Source organism: Thamnophis sirtalis, unplaced genomic scaffold, assembly GCF_051295495.1.
Source record: "Thamnophis sirtalis isolate CommonGarterSnake01/CBP01778 unplaced genomic scaffold, rThaSir2_p1.2 scaffold_2, whole genome shotgun sequence".
NCBI classification, from domain to species: Eukaryota; Metazoa; Chordata; class Lepidosauria; order Squamata; family Natricidae; genus Thamnophis; species Thamnophis sirtalis.
In genome coordinates, this window is record NW_028261382.1 from 87,987,628 (window position 1) to 88,008,656 (window position 21,029).

The window sequence follows — 21,029 nt, forward strand, 5'->3', positions numbered from 1 at the left end:
GTTGGAAAAGGTACCTAAATTTGGGTTAGAGGCAACCCAAAAGTGAACCAGTCCGAATAACCACGAAGTGATGTTGAAAACAAATGTCTGGTGCTCAGTCAAGCCACTTTTTATATGCACAATATGAAATGGAGCTGAACTTTTATGCAATTACAATCATGAGTTGATATGTAGGGATTTAAATTAAAGTTCTGCTATAATTACATACCTCCATACTGGTTAAATAGTGCTAAATAAAACAAGGACTAAGAAATGTTGCATTTACTAAATTGAAGGCATAAGGAAAAAGTTAGAAACTCTTCTACATCCTTTGCAACCTTAGACATACGCCAACCATTCTCACTATCCTTCAACCATAGGATAGAGTTCCTGACTGACATATCTCAAAAGGGCTGACTGAGAGAGGAAGGCCAACCAAATATTCCTACCGGATCAGACGGTCAACATTCTCTGTAATCAAGATGAATGTCTTGCCAAAAATACTCTATTTATTTCAAACGGCACCAGTCAAATTAGGAGAAAAATGTTATAACGATTTGGATAAAATGGTACGAAATTTTGTGTGGAATGGCAAAAAGCCTAGAATAAAATATAAGCATCTTCAAGATAAAAGAGCGCAAGGTGGAATGGGCCTACCGGAATGGAAAGCATATCATCAAGCAGCAACAACAATGTGGATAAAAGAGTGGGTAATGTTAACCAACAAAAGAATCCTAACGATAGAGGGCCACGACTTGCAATGGGGGTGGCACAATTACTTATGGTGTGAGGGAAATAAAGTCCACAATTATTTTAGAAGACACCATTTAAGAGGGGTACTGATTAAGGATTGGCTGGAAATTAGAAGGAAATTCTATATCCAACTACCCAAATGGATATCCCCGACGGAAGCCCTGATATACCCAAATTTGATAAATTTTGATAAAAATGTTATTTACAAACAGCTGTTAGATGAGCAAAATAGACTAAATTCCAGGGAAAATTTGGCTGAAATGGGAATAAATATTGATTGGTGGCCATACTTTCAAATACAAAATAAATACAAATCAGATCTAGCACAATTTGGCTTTCAGGACAAGGACCAGGAATTGGATAAAATCTTAACAGGACCAGACGAGAAATTAATCTCGAAAATATATAACTGCTTGCTGATCCGAAAAATGGAAGCAGAAAGAGTAAAAGAAGTCATGGTAACCTGGGCCCAGAATATCGGCCACACAATTGACCTGGATGACTGGGAAAGGGTATGCGAGTGGAACCTGAAAATAACGAAATCGCCGGCCGATAAAGAAAATATATACAAAATGTTCTACCGCTGGCATCTCCCTCCGACAAGACTGGCAAAAATTTCCTCAAAATTATCGGACAAATGCTGGAAATGCAAAACAACACTGGGCACGTACTACCACATGTGGTGGACGTGTCCGGTGGCTAAGACATATTGGAAGCGAACGCTAAGATGGCTGAATGAAATCATGTCAATTAAATTAAGTCTTAAGCCGGAAATGTTTCTTTTAGGGATAACAGATAAAAAAATATGTAAAACCAATCAATACCTTCTCGTCCACATCTTGACGGCGGCAAGGATTGCTTACGTGCCGTGCTGGAAGAGTGAAAATGCCCCCACTAGCACAATGGTGATGAACAAAATCTTAGAATTAGCAGAAATGAACAGATTGACAATGCGGATTAACGATAAAGAAGACACAGACTTTTACAAAGTCTGGGAGAAATTGTACAAATGGCTTGATGAGAGTGAGGATTCAGATATAAAAGGAGATAGCTGACTAACTTAAAATGATCTAAGCAACAACTCAAATAAACAATACACAAAGACAGAGGGACAAATGAGAGTAGAAATGTATTAGAGGTGAGAATTCACCGTTGAGTAATACCATTAGACCACAACGTTGGAAAAACTTGAAAAGCTGATAGGTAATCCGTTATAACTACCTGCATGGAATTAGCAACCTAGTCTCATACTAGGTACGGCGAGATGAGCTATGGGAGATGAAAATATGTAAAGAGCTTTATCTATTTTTGTATCTTGTATTTTGTAAATCTTGCCTTTTTTATATAACTTTCAAATAAGGGGGGAAAAAAAAGAGAGAACCAGGTCATCCCCTGAAGAGGAGAATATGTAAACACAACAACAGATAGAGTGGATGGAGGGAGGAGCAGAAGGAAAGATAGGAAGGAGAGGAGAAAGGAGAGGAATAGGAGAAAGGGAAAGGCAGAGGAAGAATGGGAGGGAATGTAAGAGTAGGAAAGAGGGGAGGAATGGGAAGAAGAGGGGAAGGGTAAAGGGGAGGAAGGGGAAGGAGAGAAGGGAAAGGAGAGGAGGAAGGAAGGAAGGAGAGAAGAAAGAGAAGAAAGGGGGGTAGGAAGGAGGGAGAGAAGAAAGGAGGGAAGGAAGGAGAGAAGGAGAGAAGGAAGGAGGGAATGTAGGAGAGAAGGAAGGGGGGAAGGAAGGAGGAAAGGAAGGGGGAAAGGAAGAGAAGGAGAAAAGAAAGGAGGGAAGGAGAGAAGGAGGGAAGGGGGAGGAGGGAGGGAAGGAAGGGGAGTAGGAGAGAAGAAACGAGGGAAGGAAAGAGGGAGGGAGGGAAGAAGAAGTAGGACCGCTGTAAGATAAGATGGATCTATAGGATGTTAAAAAAGCAATCTTCAAGTATATTGTCAACAGTAGGGAAAAATTGTTATAAATACATATTATTAATAACAGTTATGAGATCATATAATTGTGAATGTATATATGAAATTGATAAAATTAAAATAATAAAACAAAAAAAAACATTCTCTGTTACTGCAAAATGTATTTTAATATTCCCCGGTATCTCATAAATTCACTGAATATTCTGTATTTGGGTGTCCTGATTGCAATCTTGTCAATGGCCTAAAAGAGTGAAAGGAGCAATGGAAACAGTACTTTAGAGACAGACTATTGTGGGGGTCAAAGCATTTGTATGTTTATTTAAGAGAATGCTTAGAATTTAATGCATGCAAAGTGTTTCAGTGGGAGAGCCCATGGAAGTTTAGATTCCTTCCCCAGCTGTTGAATCCACTCCATCTATCAATCCAATTAGGAATTGGGGTAGGGGATGACCTGGAAAGGAGACAATGAAAAGAAGTTGTCAACAGTAGATTTTTCAGTAGTGTGTGTAATCGCTATATGATCCTCTTTGACAATTGAGTGTGGAAATGCTCACATAACCATTTTCAAGGAAAATTGTAAAAACAAAAAGCTACTTTTAGGGCATTTCTTTATGAAAGTTCTTTTCATGTTTTTAACTTTCTAAATGTTTACTGATTGAGCCCAATAATGAGCTCCAGTTTCACCTATTACTAGTAGAGAACCTAGATTGCAAAACTTCCTTACCTTCCTTTTACAATCTTTTAGGCATTCTTCTTCACTTAAATAGTTGTTTTCATTCCCTCCACATCCACTAAAAACGAAATCCATGCATGTCCCAGTTATGATGTCAAAAAAAAAGCGTGTAGTAGGGGTTGAACATCCTCCTATTTGGGGGTGAAGTTTACATTTCGCAGGAAGGTGAACTGAAAGTGGAAAGAAGAAAATAAGGCATACTGTCTATTTTAAGGAAATCCAGAATATCATTGCATAAAAATATATTATGTTCTGACTCCAGAGTACAGGGCAATGTGAATATTTGACCATTTATTGGAAAGATAGACCCTGAGCAATCTGCTCCAACCATCAGAAAAAATGAAAACAATTTGCCTGCCATTACATATTGAAAACACCCAAATTTCTATCATCACCAATTTCCATTAGAAGCCCTGCAAGTAATTGAAGTACAGCCTGGCAGATACAAGCCGCTGTACACCTAAGAAGAGGCAGCACCCTACTCCTGATATCAGCCTGCTCAGTCGGACTGAGAAGATCATCAGGGAGATGTTTCCTGTCATTTGCTTGAAGGTTGAGGCTTGTACTCCAGCAGACAGGAGGAGAAACCCCTTCTGGAGCTGGGCATTCAACACTTGGAGGAGGGGCACCTGGAAGTTGGGGAATGGGTGTCCATTTCCTTTCCTCCTTTTCAAACACTTCACTTGGACCTTCTCTTCAACCAGGTTTAAGGATTTGCAGAGTCTAGGGTGGGTTTCCAAAACCGACTTTTTATTTATTTATTTATTATAATTTGTCAAGCAAAAACAAGAACAAGAATAAAATGAATAAAAATACAATGACAAGGACGATAGGCACATTTTATTGTCTTTCTATAAAGATTGGAACCAGTTTAACTAATTTAACTCATTAGTTATTATGGACCCCTCACAAACAAAGGGTAATAGCAGACGCTGTGGAAATAGGATAATTAAGGAGAGTTGCCAGGATAGTCAAAAAATGCCAGGCCTATTAGAGACAGTGAGCCAGACAAATTCTCAAAAGTGAATAATTAGGAGGGGGGGGGTGTCCCAGTCTATGACCAGATCCACAGACATGGAAGTCTCATTCCCACACTGTAAGAAAATTCATTGGCACTTGAATGCAGAATAGCAGGATCTTGACAAAAAACATTTTCATGCTTTAATAGTATTTAATTCATTTTCTTTCATGAAGCATTGCAAAGCAATATGGACAAACAAAAACATCTCCAGTCATTACATTACATGTTAGAGCTGACATTTCCTGTGAGGAATATATAATTTCCTTTCATTTTCCAGTATTTAGCTTAATCCTCTTTATCAATTGAGTGCAGAAATCATCACGGAACTCTTTGCAAGAAAAAACAAGGAAGCTGCTTTTATGTATTAATTTATTTTTTAGCATTTTAAAATATCTTACAATTTTGTTGAATGTGTTCCCTAATAAGCTCCTGTCCCCAGTCCAGAGCCTGGATTGCATTACTGAGATCAAAGTAACTTTAGGACTAAAAAAAAATTCAGATCAACGATTGACGGACAAGACTAAAATGCACTTTGTTTTAATGTTGTGCCAAGGAAAAGATTAAAATTTCTTCCTTACTAGAATTTTGACATGTAGCTCTGCAATCATACCAATTTGCAAAGTTGTTTTGATTTGCTCCACATCCACCAAAAGTGAATTTTTCACAGTCCTCATTTGCTGTGTTGTAATAAAAACGAGGAATTGAAGATGTGCACCGTCCTAGTTCTATGGGAAGTTTACAAAACTCTGGAGTGTCACCTTAAAATGGAAAGAAAAAAAGAAAACAGACAAGGAAACCCATAAGATCACTGCGTGAAAATACTGAAAAACTAGATCCTGAGCAATCTGCTTCAAATGTCAGAAAAAGTGAAAACTAACATGCTGAGAACACTAAAATTTGAGTCATTGCCAATTGCCATTAGAAGCCCACAAATAACTGAAGCTTGACAGCGCGGCTATTGTAACCCTAAAAAGAGGCATCAGGCTCCCAATCCTGAAATTCCAGGCTTCTGGGATGGACTGAGAGGTTTCCTCCCATTTGCTTGAAGGTTAGGGCTTGTATTCCAGACAGAACGACAAAACCATTCTGGAGCTGGCATTCAACACTTGAAGGAGGGGCATCTGAAAGAGGAGGGGTGGATGTCCATTTCCTTTCCTCCTCTTCCAAAGACATCACATGGACCTTCTCTTCATCCAGGTTTAAATATTTATGGCATCCGCTTAGTTTTTGAAAATTCATATATTATTCATTTTCCAGTTCCCAAGTACATTGCGCTGCATGTTAGTATGGGACCTTGGAGTCTTAGTGGACGATCACTTAAGCATGAGCCAGCAGTGTTTGGCAGCAGCCAAAAAAGCTAATACAATCCTTGGTTGTATAAACAGAGGCATAGAATCAAAATCATGTGAAGTATTAGTATCGCTTTATATAAGCCTTAGTAAGACCACATCTGGAATACTGCAGCCAGTTTTGGTCACCACATTACAAAAAAGATGTTGAGACTTTGGAAAAAAAAGTACTAAGAAGAGCAACTAAGATGATAAAAGGCCTGGAGACTGAAAACATATGAAGAATGGTTGCAGGATTTGGGTTTGGCTAGTTACAGAAAAGAAGGACTAGGGGTAGCAGTATACCAGTATTTGAGAAGCCGCCAAAAAGAGAAGGGGGTCAATTTATTTTCAAAAGCACCAGAGGGCAGGACAAGGATGGAAAGTAATCAAGGAGAGAAGCAACCTCGAATTAAAGAGAAACTTCCTAACAGTGAGGACAATTAACCAGTGGCACAGAAGTTCAGAATGTTGCAGGGGCTTCATCACCAGAGGTTTTTAAGAAGAGACTGGACAGTCACTTTTCTGAAATTGTATAAGATCTCCTGCTTGAACAGGGGGCTGGACTAGAAGACCACCAAGGTCCCTTACAGCTCTATTGTGATTGTGACTCATGTGTTACTCATTGATGTAGAAAAAATAGTAGCTGCAAGTTTTAGAAAGACTATATTTTTATATACTTGTGCACCAAGGGAAAGATTTTAATTTCTTCCTTACCATAACTTTGACATTCTCTTACACATTCTTCAAAAGTTAAGAAGTTATTGCCATTGCCCATACATCCACTATAAGTGAACATCATACAGTGACCACGTACGTGGTGGAAAAAGTAGCGAAGAACAGGACTGAAGCACCATCCTATTGTAGGTTCATAGTAACATTTCGTAGGATAATTACCTGAAAGTGAAAACAAGAAAATAAGACAGATTGTCTCTTTTAAGGAAATCCAGAAATTCATATCATAAAAATGTACTGTATTCTGACTCCAGACCCCAGGCAACATGGATATTTGAACATCTACTGGAAAAGTAGATCCTGAGCAATCCACTCCAAACCTCAGAAAAAGTGAAAACACTTTGTCTGTCTAACATAGTGAGAACACTCAAATATGAATCATTGTCAACTGCCATTAGAAGCCCTGCAAGGAACTGAAGTTCAGCGTAATAGATGAAAGCTCATCTACCCCTAAGAAGAGTCATCAGACCCTCCCCTCCCGCCCCCCATTTCTGAGATTCCAGACTTCTGGAAAGGATTGAGAAAGTGATTAGGGAGAGCTTTCATCCCACTTGCTTGAAAGTTAGGGCTTGTATTCCGGCAGATAGAGGAGAAACCCTTTCTGGAGCTGAGCATTCATCACTGGAAAGAGGGGCATCTGGAAATGGAGAGTTGGTGGGGCCATTCTTTTTTCTCCTCTTCCAAAGACTTCTCATGTACCTTCTCTTCAACCAGATTTAAGCATTTTTGATGCCTGCTTAGAATTGGAAAATTAATATGCTGTTTGTTAACTCCTAAAGTTGTCAAGGTGAGGGAAGGGGGTACAGTGCATTTCACACATACGTTCGATTAGAGTCAGGTCTCAGATTACTGCAGCAGGCTTGGGATGGGTGCATCACATTGGGGAATGTGATTTATGACACAGACTGAGGGGAGTGGAGGAACAGTAGTAAAGTTCAGCTATAATTCAAACAAAACTCAGGTCTGACTGCAAAAAGGCCTTGCCTAACGGTGCTCCTAATAAATGAGTGCTCCTAGTTTTGTATTGAAACTTGTCTCGATACTCATGAGTCAATTAGGGCATTTTTAGGAAAACTGACAGTCAGCTTTTAAAATCTATTAAGATCACCAGGTCTCCTGAATCCTGGACTCTCCAATTGCTCCCCGATATGGGGGCTGCCTGGAGGGAAACTCAGGCAACCATGGCAGAGGGCAGCTATCCAAAGAGAGCCTGATTGCAGCTGGAGTGCAGCCTGACCTCAGACATCAAAGCAGAGATCGCGCACGAATGACATGAAAAAGCCACTGGACACGAAAGAGAGAAGTCAACCCGGCCTGAAACCACCGAGCCAATGGGGACCCACAGCAACACAGCGGGCCCTGAAACCACCCCCCCCTCAAAGTCCACTGAAACTGGTGGTTTAAATCAATTGGTTCACATTACAAGCAGGAAAGTTAAGAGATCTCAGTGGCTGAGCTGTCAGGCAGCCCCCCCTTTAAAAGAGAGAGCTGCCAGACAGCCAAAAAACTCCTTATACAGGTCTACCAAATAAAGAGCTGTTGTATTAGCGGAGTGTCCTGCCTCTTCACTCGACCCACATCTAATATTATTCCTTGTTGACGTATAAAAAAAGAGCAGCTGTACGTTTTAGGAATAACATATTATTCATAGGAAACCTTATAAAAGGAAATGAAACAAAAATTCTACTCAGATTTAGTTTAACCTTTTTAAACTTTGTAGAATGTCCATTTCCCCAAAATTTGAATAATCCTGACATCCCACAATGGTTACTAAGGACTGACCAAAATACTGCAGAAAAGGGACTTTCATTCTTTTTGTTTCGGATGATCCAGTCCAGAAACTGGCTTCCTAAAGTAAATCCCGTATATTAGGGGTCCCTCCAATATCAACTCTTGTTAATGTGATTGTATCTTGGAAGAGAAAGGAGCATTTTCAAACAGATTGCATGTAGGTATGAAGGGAAAAGAAACGTTTTATTTACCTACCTACAGAACAGGCATCCTGAAAGCAGAAAATGAGCAGTCCAAGAGCCAGCAGCATGCAGTTCGAATGTATCATAGTGGTGAAAGCAAATATCTGATGCAGAGTAGAGCCGTTTTATAAATTATCCAACAGTGAAGTACACGTAGTCATATGATTGGAACACCAAGGTGCACTTCCCTAAAATCTGAATAATGTTCAGATACGAAAATGGTTACTCCGAGGACCGACTGGGAATGCTACAGAACAATGATTTTATTAGGAGTCGATAAACGTCCAAGAGCCAGCAGCATGCAGTTCGAATGTATCATAGTGGTGAAAGCAAATATCTGATGCAAAGTAGAGCCGTTTTATAAATTATCCAACAGTGAAGTACACGTAGTCATATGATTGGAACACCAAGGTGCACTTCCCTAAAATCTGAATAATGTTCAGATACGAAAATGGTTACTCCGAGGACCGACTGGGAATGCTACAGAACAATGATTTTATTAATAGTCGATAAACGTCCAAGAGCCAGCAGCATGCAGTTTGAATGTATCATAGTGGTGAAAGCAAATATCTGATGCAGAGTAGAGGCGTTTTATAAATTATCCAACAGTGAAGTACACGTAGTCATATGATTGGAACACCAAGGTGCACTTCCCTAAAATCTGAATAATGTTCAGATACGAAAATGGTTACTCCGAGGACCGACTGGGAATGCTACAGAACAAGTGGTTCCGCCCCAAGCGACTTATGGACCCCTTGAGGTTCCAGACGGAGCTTGGGGTTATTCCTGACACTCTCGCCCACAATCCGGTAGAAACTCTGGTTGCTGCCTGGCACTCGGCAGCATCGGAGTCCCTTGACCGGATTGCGCCACTACGGCCACTCCGAGGTGGTGGATCCCTGAGGCCTCCTTGGTTCACCGAGGAGCTCCGGGAGAGGAAACGCCGAAGGAGACGCCTAGAGCACCTGTGGAGGTCCGATAGATCCGAATCGAACCGAGCACTTTTAACAACCTGCACCAAGGAATACATCAGGGCACTTAGGGCAACAAAAAGAACATACATTGCCTCCTTGGTTGCGTCCGCCGAGTCCCGTCCAGCCGCCCTGTTTAGGGTAACCCGTTCCCTCTTAAATAAGAGGGATACGGGGGACCCCTTGCAGGGTAGGGCTGAAGACTATGCCCAGTTCTTGGCGGACAAAGTTGCTCGGTTTCGGTCGGATCTGGACTCCACCCTTGCAGACCCAGCCGAGGCACGAGTGGACGACTTGGTAGACCAGCGCTGGGTTGAGTTTCAGGACGTTACCCCCGGGGACGTGGACAAGGCCATGAGGGCTGTGAGTGCCTCCACCTGTGTACTGGACCCGTGTCCCTCCTGGCTGGTAGCTAACAGCAGGGAGGTGACACGGAGCTGGATCCAAGCGGTTATTACCGCCTCGCTTCGGGAGGGGCACTTCCCCGCCGCACTTAAAACGGCGGTGGTGAGACCCCTCCTGAAGAAACCATCCCTGGATCCAGCTGTACTTAACAACTATCGTCCAGTCTCCAACCTCCCCTTTATTGGGAAGGTTGTTGAGAAGGTGGTGGCCTACCAGCTTCAGCGGTCCTTGGAGGAAGCCGATTACCTGGACCCCTTCCAGTCCGGCTTCAGACCTGGTTGCAGCACAGAAACCGCTTTGGTCGCATTCACCGATGATCTCTGGAGAGCCAGGGATGGAGGTCATCACTCCATCTTGGTTCTTCTTGACCTCTCAGCGGCTTTCGATACCATCGACCATGGTATCCTTCTGCGACGACTGCGGGAGGTGGGGGTGGGAGGCACTGTTCTGCAGTGGTTCTCCTCCTACCTCTCGGACAGGTCGCAGTCGGTGTTGGTCGGGGGACAGAGATCGACCATGAGGCCCCTAACATATGGGGTGCCTCAGGGGTCGGTCCTGTCCCCCGTACTATTTAACATCTACATGAAACCGCTGGGCGAGATCATTCGGAGGCACGGGATAAGATACCATCAATATGCGGACGATACACAGCTGTATCTGTCCGCCCCGTGCCAACTCAATGAAGCGGTGGACGTGATGAACCAGGGTCTCGAGGCCGTTAGAGACTGGATGCGGGCTAACAAGCTTGTACTCAACCCAGAAAAGACCAAGTGGCTGTTGTGTTTCCCTCCCAATAATTTGGCTAGCATTCCATCACTCAGGCTGGGGGGCCAAATTTTACACCCCTCAGACAGGGTTCGCAACTTGGGAGTCCTCCTGGATCCACAGCTGACCTTTGATCACCACCTGTCGGCTGTGACCAGGGGGGCATTCGCCCAGGTTCGCCTGGTGCGCCAGTTGCGACCCTACCTGAATCGGGAGGCCCTCACAACAGTCACTCGCGCCCTCGTGACCTCTAGGCTGGAATACTGCAACGTGCTCTACATGGGGCTGCCCTTGAAGAGCATCCGGCGTCTTCAGCTAGTCCAGAACGCGGCCGCGCGAGTGATTGTGGGTGCACCTCGGTTCACCCACATAACACTTATCCTCCGCGAGCTGCACTGGCTACCTGTTGATCTCCGTGTGCGCTTCAAGGTGCTTCTTACCACCTATAAAGCCCTCCATGGTAGTGGATCTGGGTACTTGGGAGACCGCCTCCTGCCGATTACCTCCTCGAGACCGATTAGATCTCATAGATTGGGCCTCCTCCGAGTGCCATCTGCCAGCCAGTGCCGGCTGGTCACTACGCGGAGGAGAGCCTTTTCAGTGGCAGCTCCGACCCTCTGGAACGAGCTCCCCGTGGGGATCCGTACCCTCACCACCCTTCAGACCTTCCGCGCAGCCCTTAAGAACTGGCTATCCTGCCAGGCCTGGGGGTAGAGATTGATCTGCCCCCACCCGAATGTTGGATGAATGTTGTTTACTTTTTAATTATATGTAATGTTATATGTTATTGTCTGTATCCCCCTCCCTATGAGTTGTTAGCCGCCCTGAGTCCCCTCAGGGAAAAGGGCAGCCTATAAATAAACCAATTCAATTCAATTCAACAATGATTTTATTAGGAGTCGATAAACGTCCAAGAGCCAGCAGCATGCAGTTCGAATGTATCATAGTGGTGAAAGCAAATATCTGATGCAGAGTAGAGCCGTTTTATAAATTATCCAACAGTGAAGTACACGTAGTCATATGATTGGAACACCAAGGTGCACTTCCCTAAAATCTGAATAATGTTCAGATACGAAAATGGTTACTCCGAGGACCGACTGGGAATGCTACAGAACAATGATTTTATTAGGAGTCGATAAACGTCTTTAGAATGAGAGATCGACTTTTTATAAGTTTGTTGACTGTTGATGTAGCTGGAACAAAGAGGTCATACGTAGCAATCATGAGTACAGTTCCACTTGTCATCCATAAACAGGTCTACATAGAGCATGGCAAATAAGTAAGCAATTGTACCCTAATTAAATGAAGTCATGAGGAAAGGGATGCAAAGGAAAGAGATATCTTTCTGTCCTTGCAAACCACATTTGTTTTTATCAGCTCTATACTCTTCTGTACATTTACACAACAAAAGTTCTCATCTTTTTCTTTCCATGGTTTTGTCTAATCCAACCATGACTCTTAACTCTATGCCTTTCTCATGAACCATTTGCTTTTTTATCATTTACTTCTTTTGCAATTTATTTCCTCTACTTCACTGAATCGCCTTAATTTACTTCTGTATTCATTCCACAATACAAACTCTTGACCTTATCCCTTGTTGTTCTATCACACAAAGTGTTTACCCACGCCTTTCCCATCTGTTTAGCTTCCTGGGGTGTCCCAGTCAGGTGTCCCAACTTTCAGTTCCATAGAGCAAAATAGGCAAAATCCTACTCTTATTACACTCACTTTCTCTTTTCATGACATATAAGGGAGCCCAAACTTCTTGTCTAACTTTCTATCAGCATTTGAATAGGTTAAAATGTGTCATCCCGTCTTTTGTACATTTTACCAGGTGCCATGGCCAGCTCGGCCTCTGATAAGGAGACCAAGAATGAACATCCCAGAAAACCTGGTTGAACTGCTGCCTGAGTTGCTGAAGGATTAGGACGTTGTGATGCCCAGAAAATAAGAGATCCAAGCTGGTGCTGGTACTCTAAGGAGCCTGAGCAAGGACATTCTGAAAGGCTCTTCTCAAGAAAGAAGCCTCATTCTCCCAAATAAGCACCACTGGGGCTGCTTCTGTCTAAAAGTACAAGTCTCCCACCATCTCATTTTCACCACCTGATAAGTTAGGGCCAATCTCATTCCCACTTACAATTACATAACTTTCATCAGCTTTTCCCAAGTTCTAAAGGGAAACAGGTTGTGGGCTGCGAGCATGAAATTTCATTTTTCTTTATTTGTTTGTTTAATTTCTATAGCAGTCCGTCTCAGCTAATTGATTCTGGGCAGAGAACTCTTCTAAAATGCATGTGTGTTGTTCCCCTCCACCACCACCCCCATCATAAATTCTCAAGATAACTAGTGACTAGTGGCTTCCCTCAATTATCTCCTCCCATTTACATGAAAGCTGCCCCTCCCTCGATAATCTGGTTCACACTCACATCTTCTATGCCTGGTGTGGAAGGAGCAGATGCATTTCCCTTTACTCGGCCTCTTTCTCCTCGTAAGGCTCCCTCCATCCCAGAGATGAACTCTTCCTGCTCATCTTGATTGTCACCTAACTCCTGCAAGGCCGGCAGTTGCCAAAGTCATATGGATTCATATATATTGGAAACATCACGCGGATTATGGAGTGTTCACATCTATTCCTGCTTCCCAGAGCATTACATGTCCCAAATTTGTTGAAATGATCTGCAAGGACCTTCCCAAAGATGTGTTCCCTTTGTTTTTATGTCTTTTATGTACTTATCCCACCTTCTACCATTTCTGCATGTAATTTTGTTCCTTTGAAAATTTCAGTGTTTAAGTTGTTCTTAAATGTTTTTTTAATTAATTTAAGTAACATCTTTATTTCAGTTAGAAATAAGAAAGTAGGATTACAGTGGATCTGCAGGTTGAACATTGCCTGTCTACTGTGTCCTGGTTTCTCTCTGGTCTGTGCCTGACATAGAAGTCGCTGAGCTCTAATTGGCTGAGGAGAAACCAGCACCAGTACATAAGGAGCTGTCAAAGGCTGACAGCTGCTGCTTCTGTTGTAAGGCTGCATTGAGAGAAACAGGCAAGTCTGAAAGTACAAGTCTCCCACCATCTCATTTTCGTCACCTGAATCTCCCATTTACCATTACATAACTCTTTCCCCAAATTCTAAGGGGAAACAGGCTGTAGGCCGAAAACATAAAATTTTATTATTATTTTTTAATTTATTTGTTTAATATCTATAGCAATCCATCTCTAATTGATTCTGGGCTGTGAACTCTTCTAAAACATATGTGTGTTGTTGCCCTTCCCACCCACCCCCACTCCCATAAATTCTCTAGATAACTAGTCCTTCCCATTATAATAACGTCAGGTGGGAAGGAAGGAAGGGTTAGTCCATAGATTTCGTTTAGACATTTTCTTTCAGAAACACCATCTCCCCCAAAATTTGAATTCTGCCCTCATCCCAAAATGTGCCTGTCCTCATGTACCTTTTATGAAAATGGAACAGTCCCCCAAACATTGTTCATATGGTTATTCTAAAACTAAGGGGTGACAGGGAATAATGAAGAAAAGAGAGTCTTATTTCATGTGTCTCTGGTAAGGGAACAGTTTTCTAAAGTCAATCTAAAATGGGGAGAGCTTTCCACCATCTATTTAAGTCATTGTTTAGTGTGGAGGGAGGCCATCTTGTATGTGGACATATAAAATTCTGCCTTCGGTTGATATTTCAACCTAAAAACCTAAATTTGGGTTACTGGCAACCTAAAACCAAAAAGTAAACCAGCCGGAATAATCACAAAGTGAAATACATCCTGGTGTTCAAACAAATGTCTGGTGCTCTCTCAAGCCACTTTTTATATGCACAATATGAAATGCAGCTGAACTTTCATGGAGTTGGAATCATGAGTTGATATGTAAGGATCTGAAGTACAGTTCTGCTTTAACTACCTACCTCCATACTGGTTAAGTGCTAAATAAATTGTGGTGTCCTGTTTGCAATGTTGTTGATGGTCTGACAGAATAAAGAGAGCAATAGAAACAGTATTTTAGAGACAGACTATTAGGGTTCAAATCATTTGTATGTTTATTTAACAGAATGCTTAGAATTCCATGTATGCAAAGTGTTTCAGTGGGAAAGTCCATGGAAATTTGGATTCCTTCCCCAGCTGCTGAATCCACTCCATCTATCAACCCAATCAGGAATTGGAGTCAGTGTTGCCCTGGAAAGGAAACAATGAAAAGAAGTTATCAACAGTAGATTTTTCAGTAGTGTGTGTAATCGCTATGTGATCTTCTTTGACAATTGAGTGTGGCAATGCTCACATAACCATTTTCAAGAACAACTCTAAAAACAAAAAACAACTTTTAGGGCACGTCTTTATGAAAGTTCTTTTTGAGTGTTTTTAACATTCTAAATGTTTACTGATTGATCCCAATAACGAGCTCCAGTTTCTCCTATTGCTAGTACAGAACCTAGATTGCAAAGTACTTACCAGTGATTTTACATTCTTTTAGGCATTCTTCTTTAGTTAAGAAGTTGTTTTCATTCCCTCCACATCCACTATAAAGAAACATTGTACAGGTCCCAGTTACTGTGTCGAAAAAAAAGCGAATAGTAGGTGTTGCGCATGATCCTAGTTTGGGGCGAAATGTGCATTTCTCGGGAAATAGTACTGAAATTGAAAAGAGGTAAATAAGACAGACTGTCCTTTTTAAGGAAGTCTAGAAGATCATCACATAAAAATATATTGTGTTCAGACTCCAGAGTACAGGGTAACGTGTTTATCTTCAAGGGTGTCAAATTGGCGGCCCACGGGCCAGATACATCATGTGCAGGCCATGCCCATCACAGCTTCGCAAAGGGAAGACGTCACAATACATCACATAATGACAATGTGATGCAGGAATTTGACACCCGTGATCTACTGGGAAACTAGATCCTGTGAAATCTGCTCCAAATGTCAGAAAAAGCGAAAACAATTTCCCTGCCTTAACATAGTGAGAACACCCAAATTTGCGTCATTGCCAATTGCCATTAGAAGCCATGTAAGTGCAGCCTGGCAGATAGCCCTCAAACAACTGAAGACCAGCTGGGCAGACACAAGTTTCTGTACCCCTAAGAAGAGGCAGCAGGCCCCCATTCCTGAAATCAGCCTGCTGGGATGGACTGAGAATATCATCAGGGAGAGGTTTCCTCCCATTGGCTTGAAGGTTAGAGCTTGTATTCCAAGAGACAGAAGGAGTAAGCCTTTCTGGAGCTGGGCATTCAACGCTTGGAGGGGGCACCTGGAAGGGGGGGAGTGTCCATTCCCTTTCCCCCTCTTCCAACCACTTCACATGGACCTTCCCTTCGCCCAGATTTAAGTATTTATACAGTCTACTTAGGGTGGGTTTCCAAAACTGAATTTTTATTGTCTTTCTATAGTGTAAAAAATTAGCACTCACCCTTCTCCTAGAAGAATGAAATATTATAGGAAATGTTAAAAAGGCAGAATATTATACCTCCCTGGATGAGAAAAGGAGAAACATGCTCTTGGAAAGCAGCCCCCGCCTTTGTTGATAGCCCCAGAAAGACTGGCGCCAACCTATCTACAAGACAAAAGGCTGGGCCAACTTATCTACAAAACAAAAGACCTTCACCCTCAGGACATGCTAGGATTAGCCCTCACTCAAGATCCAAACTGGGACAAAGCCATTAAGCCCAATATTAATTGCCCAACACCCTTTCAGAGCACAGCCCTCTTCATTACATCATCACCCAGCAAGATTCAACAAAGCCTGGGACACAAGTCAATCTGTAAAGTTACCCCTGCATGGTTCCATGGGAGTCTGACAACCAATCAGAATACCTGCCCTTACACAGGAACAGGAAGCTGCAAGGCAAGGTCCTCCCTCCCCCCTCTCTCCCTCCCTCCCTCCTCAAGTGCCAGGACCTCAAACCATGTGGTCCCATCCACCATTAAACCATCTTTCCAAACAGCCTCCATGTTTCCAGTGTCTTTCTCCCCACTTGGAACTGAACTCAGATGGACATTTCTTCCAACAATTTAAACCAAGTAGGTCTCTATAATTTTGCTCAATAGCAGGAATTATGAACCCTCGCATACAAAGGGGGACAGCGGTGGTGGAGGAAATAGGATGAGATAGGACAGATGCCAGTATAGTCAAAAAATGCCAGGTCTATGAGAGAGAGTGAGCCAGACAAATTCTCAAAAGTGAATAACTATAGAAAAAAAGGCCCAGTCTATGGGTAGGTCCTCAGAGATAGAAGTCTCACTCCAAATGCTGCAAGAAAATTCATTGGCACTTGAATGCAGAATAGCAGGATATTGGCAGAAAACATTTTCATGCTTTAAATAGAATATAATACATTTTCCTTCATGAAGCATTGCAAAGCAATATGGATAAAAGCATTTCCAGGCATTATATCACATGTTAGAACTGACATTTCCTGTGAGGGATATATATAACTTCCTTTCATTTTCCAGTATTTTGCTTTATTAATTAAGTGCAGAAATCCTCACAGAATGCTGCAAGAAAAAACAAGAAAGCCGCCTTTCTGGTAGTTCTTTAGGAATTACTATTTTTTATTTCTGCATGTCACCCCTAATTATTCTTTTCTTTAGACTAGCCAGACTCAAAACCTTCAACAGTTTTTCAGATGTTTTAGTCTCCAGGCATTTTGATCATCTTTTTTTCCCAAAGTCTCAACATCTTTTTGTAGTATGGTGACCAATAATGTAGTATTGGTTGTAGTATGCAAGGTGTGGTCTTACTAGGGTTTGTAAAGCATCACTAATAATTTACGTGATCTTGATTCTATGCCTCTGTTTATATAACTCAGGATTATATTAGCTTTTTTTTGGCTGCTGCTGCACATTGCTAGCTCATATTCAAATGGTCATCCGCTAGGACTCCAAGGTCCCTCTGTTTTTGAGTCATGTCTCACTTAATCTATACTTATAACTTTGATTTTTCCTGCCTAAATGTAAAGCTTTGCTTTTCTCCATATTAAAATTCATTTTGTTGCATGGGGCCCATTGTTCCAGTCTGTCAATATCTTTTTGGAACTTGAATTTATCTTCTGGGGTATTGGCTATTCCCACCAGTTTAGTATCATCTGAAAATTTGATGAGTTCCCCTTCTTTTCCCTCATCTTGGTCATTTATAAAGATATTGAAGAGTTTTCAGATCAAGAGTAATACATTATTTGTTTTAATGGTTATGACAAGGCAAAGATGAACGTTTCTACCTTACCAGAATTTTGACATGTAGCTCTGCATTGAGACCAATATACAAAGTTGTTTTTATTTCCTCGACATCCGCCATAAGTGAATGCCTCACAGTTCCCAGTTGCTGCATTAAAATAAAAACTAGGAAACGCAGCTTTGCACCGTCCTACTTTTGCAGGAAGATTACATAGCTGTGGATATGTACCTGAAAATGTAAAGAGGAAAATAAGATGGACTGTCCCCCTTAGAAAACCCGGAAGATCATTGCATGAATATATATTGTATTCTGACTCCAGACTACGGGGCAAAATGAATATTTGAGCATTTACTGGAAAAGTAGATCCTAAGCAATCAGCTCCAAAGGTCAGAAAAAGTTAAACCTAATATAGTGATAATACTCAAATTTGAGTCATTGCCAATTGCCATTAGAATCCCTCAAATAACAGAAGACCAGCTTGTACTGAAGCTGCTGTACCCCTAAGGAGGAACCAAGTCCCAAATCCTGAAATTCTAGACTTCTGGCATGAACTGAGAGGGTCATCAAAGAGAGGTTTCCTCCCATTTACTTGAAGGTTAGGGCTTGTATTCCAATAGACAGAGGGACAAACCTCTTCCAGAGCTGGCATTCAACACTTGAAGGAGGGGCATCTGGAATTGGTAGGTAGGCGTCCATTCCCTTTCCTCATCTTGTAAAGATATCACATGGACCTTCTCTTCAACTAGGTTTAAGTACTTGTGGTGTCTGCTTAGTGTTGGCAAATTCATATATTGTTCACTTTCCAGTTCCCAAATACATTGCTCTGCATGTTGGTATGGCTCAAAAACCATAGGGACTCAACGATAGTGAGAGGAATCTTTGACCACCACATTACAAAAAATATACTGAGACTTTGGAAAAGATACAAAGAAAGATTTGGGTTTGGATAGTCTAGAGAAAAGAAGGACTAGGGGTGGCAGTATTTCAGTATTTGAGAGGCTGCCATAAAGAGGAGGGGGTCAATTTATTTTCCAAAGCACCAGACGGCAGGACAAGAAGCAAACATTCAAGGAGAGAAAGAACCTGAAATTAAGGAGAAACTTCCTAGCAGTGATGTCAATTAACCAGTGGAGCAGCTTGCCTTCATAGGTTCTGGGTGCTTTATCACTGTAGGTTGTTAAGAAGAGACTAGACAGTCACTTGTTTGAAATGGTATAAAGTATCCTGCTTGAGCAGGGGGGCTGGACTAGAAGACCTCCTAGGTCCCTTACAGATCTATTCTGGTTCTGATTCATCTGCTGCTTATTAATGTACAAAAAAGAGTAGCGAAGGTTTTAGGAAGACTATATTATTAATAGGAAAGCTTTTTTTTTTTTTTTTGCATATTAGCGGACCATTGGAAAGATTTCACTTTCTTCCTTACCATGACTTTGACATTCTGTTATGCATTTGTTTAAAGATTTGAAGTTGTTGTCATTGCCTCCACATCCGCTATAAAGGAACATCATACAAGTCTTGGTTCTTGTGTTGAAAAAGTAGCGAGGTATGACTTCCTGGGGGCGGAGCCTGTCGCCGAAGAGGGCTCAACGGAGCTCCTCTCAGAGATCTGGTCTGTATATCTAAATAAGATCATAGATATCACCCCTTTTTGGCTAGAAAGGGGCAGGGAGTAGCTCTGTGGCTAGGGTCTATTCGTAATTCACAGCCTTTTTCTTTTCTTTGGCTGTGGACAGAGATTAGATCCAGCGTAAGCGGAGCCTTTATCTCCAGCCAGTTCTTCTCAGCTGCTTTTTTTTTGCAGCCCTAGACAGGCGACCCCCCCCCCCCAGGACAAAGCAAAGTTGTTTGAAGCTAGGATTAATACGGGCGGGTCCCACCCCTGTGAGATTTATGCTTTTATTACTATCTTAAACACCAGCCTCATTTGTCCTAGAGGCTTCTTTGTTTAAACGGACTTCAAAATGGCGATTTCTCTCCGTTGGTGACTGATAGGGGATGTACTTAGCCGGCTTTACCTTCCTGCAGACTGCTCCTTAACAAAATAATTTTTTTTGGGAAACAGAGGGGAGCGAGAGCACTGTTTATTTGTTTATTTATAATGGCACCCAGGTCAAAATCGAAGCATCTCTCTACGAATGTGCTTAAAGAATCTACGAATGAATTTAAAGAATCTACTATGGAATCGCAGCCCTTGTCTCCTACGCCCTCTACTGGAGAATTCTTAACACAGGAATTTTTCTTTCAAATGTTTAATGATTTTAAACAAGAAATTAAAGAATTTGTATTGGAGCTATATGGTAATTTAAAGTCTAAAATTGCCCAAATGAAGGAGAATACGTTTGTAGCCGTGTCTGCCCTGACAGATTATACCGCTGAAATGGAGAATAAATTGGTAAGCTTGGAGGAGGCTAATTCTAATTTGACTACTAATATCCAAACATGTGGGCCCTGGGAAGTCGGGAGGATTAGGGATGGGGATTTATGGGGGGTGGGTGGGTGGGTGTTAATATAGTCTCAATAAGAAAAAGAATGCACTTGTATACGGTTGTTCTTTTTTTTTTTTCTTTTCTTTCTTTATATTTTTTTTCCTTGGTTTATTAATAAACAACAGTTGAATAAAGGAATACACCAAGGGGGGAGGTAGAGGGAAAGAAGAGGGAGGAGTAAGGAAGGAGTAAGGGGAATGTAAGGAGGGCGTGCTGGGAGTAAGGGGAGAAGGCGCCCCCCCCTCCCTTTCTACTCTGGTGGATTATATTACTGGATGTTTTTGGCGTTTTTCGACATCTTTGGCCCTGTTTTCCTTGGAATCTCTTTAGACTCTGTTGCTGACTTTATAGAGGGGTAGTTGGTTTGATATGGGGCGGTATAAGACCTGGCAGCTGGCCTTGCGGCCATTACCACAACCCCTTAATCTACCCCCTAGGCCTTTTTTACAGCACGGCCTCTCCTTTTCTCCCTGGCCTTCAGTTTGCTCTTACTTATACGGGACTTTACCATATGGTTCCTTACTCACGGCTACTGGACATTGGACATTGGACTCACGATCTAGTCCTGGTTGGTACGATCATTGCCGCCCGTTGTTGTTAAGAGACTCCATCTTAGCCCCTTTGGAGCTTCTATCCCAATACCATCTATACCATCTTTACCATCTTCTCCAACGCTGCCTTTTCCATCAACATTGGTTTCAACGCTACCTTTTTTACCAACATTGGTTTCCTGCCACTCTGGACTTTGACTGTCTGACTTCCCTCACCCATATATTTAGGGCCTGTG

At 42.0% G+C, this 21,029-nt stretch overlaps 2 protein-coding genes and 1 long non-coding RNA gene across 3 annotated transcripts in view; 2 read left to right on the forward strand and 1 right to left on the reverse strand.

The window, feature by feature from the left end:
* Positions 1 to 21,029, forward strand: part of LOC148048986 (uncharacterized) — a 75,669-nt gene that overhangs the window by 4,159 nt on the left and 50,481 nt on the right. The window lies entirely within an intron of this gene.
* LOC148048987 (actinia tenebrosa protease inhibitors-like) overlaps positions 1 to 21,029 on the forward strand; it is a 34,744-nt gene that overhangs the window by 3,429 nt on the left and 10,286 nt on the right. The gene's annotated exons all lie outside the window — the stretch shown is intronic.
* Positions 4,357 to 17,876, reverse strand: LOC148048988 (carboxypeptidase inhibitor SmCI-like). The gene is made up of 7 exons (XM_087706238.1): positions 17,805 to 17,876; positions 15,993 to 15,999; positions 15,030 to 15,220; positions 13,449 to 13,608; positions 6,452 to 6,631; positions 5,017 to 5,164; positions 4,357 to 4,372 (listed from the first exon to the last, which is right to left on the reverse strand). Exons 1-7 carry the CDS (start codon positions 17,874 to 17,876, stop codon positions 4,357 to 4,359), a joined length of 774 nt encoding a protein of 257 aa, XP_087562364.1.

Excerpts from the sequence above, each read along its gene's own strand:
- LOC148048988 (XM_087706238.1), bottom strand. The coding sequence starts at position 17,876 with ATGGCGGATGTCGAGGAAATAAAAACAACTTTGTATATTGGTCTCAAT. Across the intron at positions 13,609-15,029 it reads AAATCACTGGTAAGTACTTT|CCTTACAACAGAAGCAGCAG; the intron begins GCAATCTAGGTT and ends CTCTCAATGCAG. Across the intron at positions 6,632-13,448 it reads GTTCAACCTGCAGATCCACT|GTAATTATCCTACGAAATGT; the intron begins GTAATCCTACTT and ends TTTCACTTTCAG.